This window comes from Tenrec ecaudatus, chromosome 18 (genome assembly GCF_050624435.1).
Source record: "Tenrec ecaudatus isolate mTenEca1 chromosome 18, mTenEca1.hap1, whole genome shotgun sequence".
NCBI classification, from domain to species: Eukaryota; Metazoa; Chordata; class Mammalia; order Afrosoricida; family Tenrecidae; genus Tenrec; species Tenrec ecaudatus.
This window is the reverse complement of record NC_134547.1, coordinates 1,610,227-1,617,952: the sequence shown is the minus strand read 5'-3', so window position 1 is coordinate 1,617,952 and position 7,726 is coordinate 1,610,227. Positions and strand designations below refer to the sequence as shown.

Below are 7,726 nucleotides of genomic sequence, written 5' to 3'. Positions count from 1 at the left end.
CCATACATTCCCTGCCCCAATCATTCTCACTCAAAGCATTTGCTCTCCACTTAAGCCCCTTGCATCAGGTCCTCTTTTTTTTTCCCCCTCCCTCCCCTTTCCCCCCTCCCTCATGTGCCCTTGGTAATTTATACATCGTTATTTTGTCATATCTTACCCTATCCGGAGTCTCCCTTCCCCCCTTCTCTGCTGTCCCTCTCCCAGGGAAGAGGTCACATGTGGATCCTTGTAATCAGTTCCCCCTTTCCAACCCACTCACCCTCCACTCTCCCAGCATCGTCCCTCACACCCTTGGTCCTGAAGGTATCATCCACCCTGGATTCCCTGTACCTCCAGCCCTCATATGTACCAGTGTACAGCCTCTGTCCTATCCAGCCCTGCAAACGAGAATTCGGATCATGGTAGTTGGGGGGAGGAAGCATCCAAGATCTGGGGGAAAGCTGTGTTCTTCATCAGTACTACCTCGCATCCTAATTAACCCATCTCCTCTCCTAAATCCCTCTATGAGGGGATCTCCATTGGCCTACACTTGGGCCTTGGGTCTCCACTCTGCACTTCCCCCTTCATTTAATATGGTATATATATACATATATACATATACACACATATACACATACATACACACACTTATATCTTTTTTTTTTTTGCATGATGCCTTATACCTGGTACCTTGGCACCACGTGATCGCACTGGCCGGTGTGCTTCTTCCATGTGGACTTTTTTGCTTCTGAGGTAGATGGCCGCTTGTTCACCTTCAAGCCTTTAAGACCCCAGACACTATCTCTTTTGATAGCCGAGCACCATCAGCTTTCTTCACCACATTTGCTTATGCACCCATTTGTCTTCAGCGATCCTATCATGGAGGTGTGCAGTCAATGATATGATTTTTTGTTCTTTGATGCCTGGTAACTGATCCCTTCGGGACCACTTGATCACACAGGCTGGTGTGTTCTTCCATGTGGACTTTGTTGCTTCTGAGCTAGATGGCCGCTTGTTTATCTTCAAGCATTTAAGACCCTAGTCACTATCTCTTTTGATAGCCGGGCACCATCAGCTTTCTTCACCACATTTACTTGTTCACCCACTTTGGCTCCAGCCGTTGTGTCGGGAGAGTGAGCATCATAGAGTTCCAATTTAATAAAAGAAGGTATTCATGCATTGAGGGAGTGTTTGAGTAGAGGCCCAAGGTCCTTCCGCCACCTTAATACTTGACCTATAAATATAGACACATAGATCTATTTCCCCATCCTCCTATATATATTTGCATGTACATGTCTTTGTCTAGACCTCCATGAATGCCCTTTGACTCCTAGCTCTTTCCTCCATCTCCCTTGACTTTCCTCCTGCCCTACTACCATGCTTCGTTGCCACCTGGGCTAGAGTATACCTCTTCTCTAAGCAACCTTACCCTTGCATCTCTTTATATTTTTAAAGTACTTTTATTGGGGGCTCTTACATCTCCTATCACAATCCATACATTCATCCATTGTGTCAAGCACGTTTGCACATATGTTGCCATCATCATTTACAAAGCATTTTCTTTCTACTTGAGTCCTTGCTATCAGCTCCTCATTCTCCCCCTCCCTCATGAACCCTTGATAAATTATAGATTATTATTTTCATATCTTACATCATCCTCTGTCACCGGTCACCCACTTTTCTGTTGTTTTCCCCCCTGGGAGGGGGGTTATATGTCGATCCTTGTGATCAATTTCCCTTTTCTCCCCCACCTTCCCCTTATCCTCCTGGTACCGCTATTCTCCTTGTTGGTCCTGAAGGGTTTATCTAGTTCAGGTCTAGTCAGATTTGTCAGGTAGAATTGGGATCATGGTAGTGGGGGGAGGACGCATTACAGAACTAGAGGAATGCTGTGTGTTTCGCCGGTACTATACTGACTGGCTCGTCTCTTCCTTGTGACCCTTCTGTGAGGGGATGTCCATTGGTCTACATGATGTCTGCCACTGAACTATTCCAGTTTTTAAAAGGGAGTTCCATATTTCTTCCTTTTTTATATAATTTATTTGAAAGTAGTCACTGCACCACAAAACCAATGAAGTCCATTTTGGTGTGACTTTCCCTCCTTTTGGAGCCACTCAGGCCAGTTCAGGTGTTGAGGTCGGATGATGAAAGAAACAGTCTCATAGAATAGAATGTCCATGGCTGTGATCCCTATTTCTCTTCGCTGCATCCGCAGCCTTTCCGTCCGTTCCAACTCAAAGCAAACCCACAGGACCTGCAGCTACACGGCAGCACTGCCCCCGTTGGTTCCCAGCCTATTGCAAGAATAGAAAGGCTCATCTTCCTCACATGGACTGACCTCTGACTTGGAACTGCCAACCTTGGGCTTAGCAGTTCAGTTCCTAACCCACTGCACCACCCAGTCTCTTGTTGGAGTGGAACAGACACAGGGGCGTTAGATTTGCTCAACTGAACACTAACAGTGTCACATGAAAAGCACTCCAGCCCCCGAGCCATCAGTCTACGCTGTTTCATTTCTTCGCTGCCCCTCCAGTTTCCTTCCTGCCCTTCCCTGTCCCCGCCTCCTCCCCACTAACTTAACATTCGCCTCTAGAGTCTCCTGCTTTGAGTTAAAAACCAGTTTGCTTAGTTCTTTTTTCCCCTTTTATAATAGTTTACAGACGCTATAATGTCATGCAGTACTTATCTTTATGAGATGGACTTGATTTTGCTGAGTTTCATGTCTTCCAAATCTGTCCAAGCGGTGAGGTGGTTGACAATCTCTTTTTGTGTTATTGAGGGATTCATAATATTCCACTGTATGCATGCACCAGGACTTACTTATACGTCCCTCCACAGGTGGGATCTGTGGTTGCTTCCATCTCTGCTCTGTAGATATAGATACGGCCAACATGGGTGTGCATATACCTTATTGGATTTTGTTCTAGACTTCTTTGGGTTTAATGTTGAAAAGAGAGATTGCAGAATCATATTATTTCTGTTGTGCTTTGTTTATAGTTTTTATTATGTAAGTCTTTTGTTTCTCTGTACAAAAGTCAGACTTATTTTAAGTTTTCTTTATCTTTAGATGGTTATTTTAAATAGTAGTTGTTTACTTTTTAAAAACCTCCTTCTCAGATTCCCCTTCCTGAATATATAAGAACTCTACTGAGTTTTGTAAATTGATCTCGTTGTCCACTGCCATGCCAAATTTTTTAATGACTTTGACAAATTTCTTTATTGAGAATCAGAATTTTCTACCTCTAAGATCCTGTTATCTGCACATCCATAGACTTGGCCACATCTTTGCCGATTTGGATGCCTTTGACATCTTTTGAAGTCCAGCAGCTCAGGCTGCCGGGATTGTGTGATAGATGTGCGCTGGTGAAGGGCACCCTGTCTGGTTGCCATGTGGAGCATCCGAAGGTTTTCAGGTTTTCTCCAAGGAATAGAAGCGGGTCACTCATTTATCACTGATGGCTAACATGTTAACATCTTAAAGAATTTCCCTTCCAATCCTATTTTACGGAGCCTTTTAAAACAATAGACAGTGAGTGTTATCAGATGCCTTCTCTGCACTGATTTATGGCATCACCGTCTCCTCTCCTCGATGCGGAATCACTGGAGGGTGGTTGTCCAGCAGAGCCCCGGGTCCATTGAGTCAAGCGGCCTCTAGCTTGGCAGGACTTTTCAAGACTGCGTCCTCCCTGTGAATTGTCAGGCTGGGCTGCTCAGCTGTCTGCTCTGCTGCGGAGGGTCAGGCTTGTTTATTTATCCTCTCATTTTTCTTGCTAAACCTTGTTCAGAGAGGGTACTTAGCGTATTTGCCTGGGGAATGCCATTCTTTCACCTCCTCCCATGTATGTCTTTCCTCACACTGTTGAGCAAGTACAGCTCTCCAACCTGTACGTGACCACTGCAGTCCCTTCCCACCTTCACCGGGATTTGCTGTGATCTCGGCTTTGGACATGGCTGTAGTAGTGCCGGGTGGAGGGGATACTGATAATACATTCTGGACTAAAGTATGTCTCTGCTCTCTGAAGGTAACGTGAATATTTTCCCTCAGAAAACGATGAGTCCTCCAGACATACGCTGTGTCATCCAAATATGGAGCCGAAGAAAGGGGATGACTAAACTGGGAGGAGCTTGCATTGAAATGGTGGAAGGAGAGGAGGAAAGCAGACTGGTCATTGTTTTCGACTCGAATTCATGTGTAGGGGTTTTCGAGCTAAGTGATATTACAATAACGGTGCATCGCTACTCCAGAGCAGGACGAATTAATCTCCGTTTATCATTCCAAAATGATTTTTCCGTTCACCTGGAGGAATTATCCTGCAGAGATGCTGGGAAGTTGAAGATGTTTCTGGACAAACACTGCCAAAAGGCAGCTAAAACAACCGCCAGCCCTGACCATGATTGCGGTGTCCTTAGCAGGGAGACAACACAGGAGAAAAGCAACCCGGTCCCCTGGCATAACGCGCGTGGCAAGCCAAGGCCCGAGTCCTTCAGTCAGCCAGACCCCACAAGTGGAGCCTCAGTCCTGGAGGAAATGCCCCCATTCCCCTCCAAGGCACCAAGACCTGGTGAGAAAAGACCATTAGAAAACCCATGCGATGAACTAAAAGAAATGGCGACATCAAACCTAGAAGTGGGTGAGGACTTTGTGAGAGAGGATGGCTCTGACCGACACAAGAAACTTGAGGGAGATGACTTAACATGCATGCCAAGCAACAGGAAGAAGCTGTGCACCTTAGAAAATAGAGTCGATAATATGACATCCGAACATAGACCTTCATTTGACACCACCTCTGCTGGAAGCCCTCATCCCCATGACAATGTTCATGACACCCAGAGGGTCTCTGCACAAAGCCCTTTGGTATTCATGTCCGAGCCCAGCGGTGCCCAGAATGAGCCCCCATGGAATGAGTCCCAGCTACCTCACGCGACTCCCCCGGAGCAATCAGGGAAAGGTTTCCCCAATATGGGGAACACCTGCTACATGAACGCCATTCTACAGTCGTTGTTTGCAGTGCCATCGTTTGCTGGGGATTTAATCCACCAAGGAATCCCATGGGAGATGTTTCCCGCCGGAACCCTTATCCTGTGCTTGCGTCAGCTGCTTGTGTTCAAAGATGTATGTGATGTGGAGACCAAGAAAGAGTTACTGACGAATATAAAAGGGGCCCTTTCTCTGGTGTCTGACATCTACTCCAGCAACACACAGAATGATGCACAGGAGTTTCTAGGACACTGTTTGAGCCAGCTGACGGAAGACATGGAAAAGCTGAAGAGCACTGGCCAGGGAGTCAGGGAGACGGCTGGTGCGCACTCAGAGCCTCAGGTGCTGGCTGCTCAGGCTGCCCCGAGAGACTGTGCTTGTCCTGTGAGGGCCAACTTTGAGGTGGAGCTGCAGCATTCCATCTTCTGTAAAGCCTGTGGTGAGGTGGTTTGCAAGACAGAACTGAGCAACTACCTCTCCATCAGCCTGCCCCAAGATCAACACCCAGGAGCGGGGTCTCTCCAAGATTCTCTGGACTTCTTCTTCAGAGCTGAGGAACTTGAGTACAAGTGTGGGAAGTGTGAGCATGACCTTTCTGTGGCGATCCAAAATGTCAGCAGGCTCCCCAGGGTCCTGATTGTCCACCTGAAACGCTACGTTTTGGATGCATGCCACTTGCTAGTGAAGGATAACCAGTCGGTTAGCATTCCCAAATATCTAATCTTATCATCTTACTGCAACGAAGACTGCACAGGGCCTCTCCCCTTGGACAGCCAGGCCCCAAGTGGAAAAACTCAAAATCTGAAAGTTTCTCAAGACAGGAGCTCTGGAGCCCTCAGTTCACAAGACGGTTTGGAGACAGACACGAAAATGGAGTCCTCAAAAGGATCTGAAAGAGCGGCTGGGCAGCTCCAGCCCAGTGATAGGATGAGTGGTTATGAGGACATTGAGCAGGCGTTTCCTCAAAGACATGGAGACTTGGAAGCCTGTCACCAGCCTGGTCCCCAAAGCCTCACGGAGTCAGACGCCTTCAAACACCCAGAGGACAAACCAATGAGCTCTACAGGGTTCCATCTGCAAGAGGACAGCCCGACCTCCTCCAGAACATTGGCGTCTGGGGAGACCCCTGGAAACAAGGACAACTTAGAGACGGCGATGCCCCAAGTGGAAGCCAAGGGGAATGGGGCCGTGGGGCAGCCTCTGCATGCCTACAGGCTCATCAGTGCTGTCAGCCATCTAGGGAGCTGCACACAGTCAGGCCACTATGTCAGTGACCTCTATGACTTTACAAAGCAGGCCTGGTTCACGTACGATGATCTGCGGGTCTCTCAGCTCCAAGAGGCCGGTGTGCAGGAGGACAGGCGTGAGGATGGCTACATCTTCTTCTACATGCACAATGACATCTTTGACATGCTTGTCACCAAGGCAGGGAACTCCCTGACCCTGAACACAGAATAATTGTCGATGAACTCCTTTTCCGCGGCTCATAGGATGCCTTCACAACCACTCTCTTGGGAAGAAACAATTCAACTCTGCCCACAGATATGGAGACAATGAGGCCACGGGCCTCGTTGCTCATGCACATGCAGTCTGGGAAAATGCTTTCCAAAACTCTGCATAACAAGCATTCTTCCCTCTTCAGGGAGAGGTTTGGAAATGCTCATCCTTACTTGGTGTAATAATTTGAATTGGTTTAGGGATTCAAGCATGTTCCTCCGATGTGCATGTCAATTTGACTAAGGCACGGTTATCATATTATGTAATTATCCCTCATTTCGTGTTTTCATGCTATTAATCTGTGTTGTACATCCTGCCCTCTATAATGTGACCAAGGGGAGGGGGGTTGATGTCAGTTATATTAATCTAGTACCGAGTATTGTAACAGAATTAGATTATTATTAAATACACGCTTTTAGGATCAAAGAAAGCCTGGACCACATTGCTGAAAGGGGTCAAGGACATTTGGGAGCTTATAAAACCTTGCCCTTGAGATGGAACGCCAAATTCACATCTCTACCCACACACAACATGGAAAAATAATGTTCTGTTCATGAATGTTACCCACTTTGGCTGCTTCGAGCCTTGCAACACTAGGGAGCTAACCCACTGGGGAACCCATTAGAAACGCACATTCATGGGTGGTTCCCACTTCAAACCTGGTGAAGCAAAAACAGTTGGGCATGAGGGAGCAGTGTGATGGACGTGGTGATGCAGCCTACACTGCGAGAGGCCCTGTTCTCCCGTGTACAGCATCTTGGTCCATTTTGCTGCTGGGTTAGGGTCCCTCTGTGGCACACATGAAACTTCTCACCAAGTAACCAAAGATGGAAGATCTGGGCATGCCCTTCCCAACAACCATTTCTTTTACAGTTTACATTCTATGAAAGCTAAAGGACAGATAATAGTGTACACTCAGTTATGAAATAAGCAAGTTTATAGAGACCAATGGAGATATATATGTATACACACACACACACACACACAAAGACGAAATAAGGTAAGAAAAGGGAAAGAAGAAACCCCACTGCCGTTGAATTCACCCCAACTCAGCAGAACCCTACAGACAAAGCAGACCTGCCCCTGTGGGTACCCAAGTCTGAAAACCATAATGGGAACAGACGTCTGCATCTTTCATGGAGTGTCCCGTGATTTCAAACGCTGACTTTGACATTCGCAGCCCGACTCGTTAACAACCACAGCACTGGGTCTCCAAAGAAAGAGACTTGGGAGGGTCAGGGGAGGGACACTGGATTCATCTAGATGACGGGG

General features: G+C 47.2%; 1 protein-coding gene across 1 annotated transcript; it reads left to right on the top strand.

The window, feature by feature from the left end:
• The first annotated feature begins 4,114 nt into the window (after positions 1-4,114).
• Positions 4,115-6,415, top strand: LOC142432565 (ubiquitin carboxyl-terminal hydrolase 29-like). The gene has a single exon (XM_075537792.1). The coding sequence runs from the start codon at positions 4,115-4,117 to the stop codon at positions 6,413-6,415; it is 2,301 nt and encodes a 766-aa protein (XP_075393907.1).
• The last annotated feature ends 1,311 nt before the right edge of the window (positions 6,416-7,726 follow it).

Excerpts from the sequence above, each read along its gene's own strand:
- LOC142432565 (XM_075537792.1), top strand. The coding sequence starts at position 4,115 with ATGGTGGAAGGAGAGGAGGAAAGCAGACTGGTCATTGTTTTCGACTCG.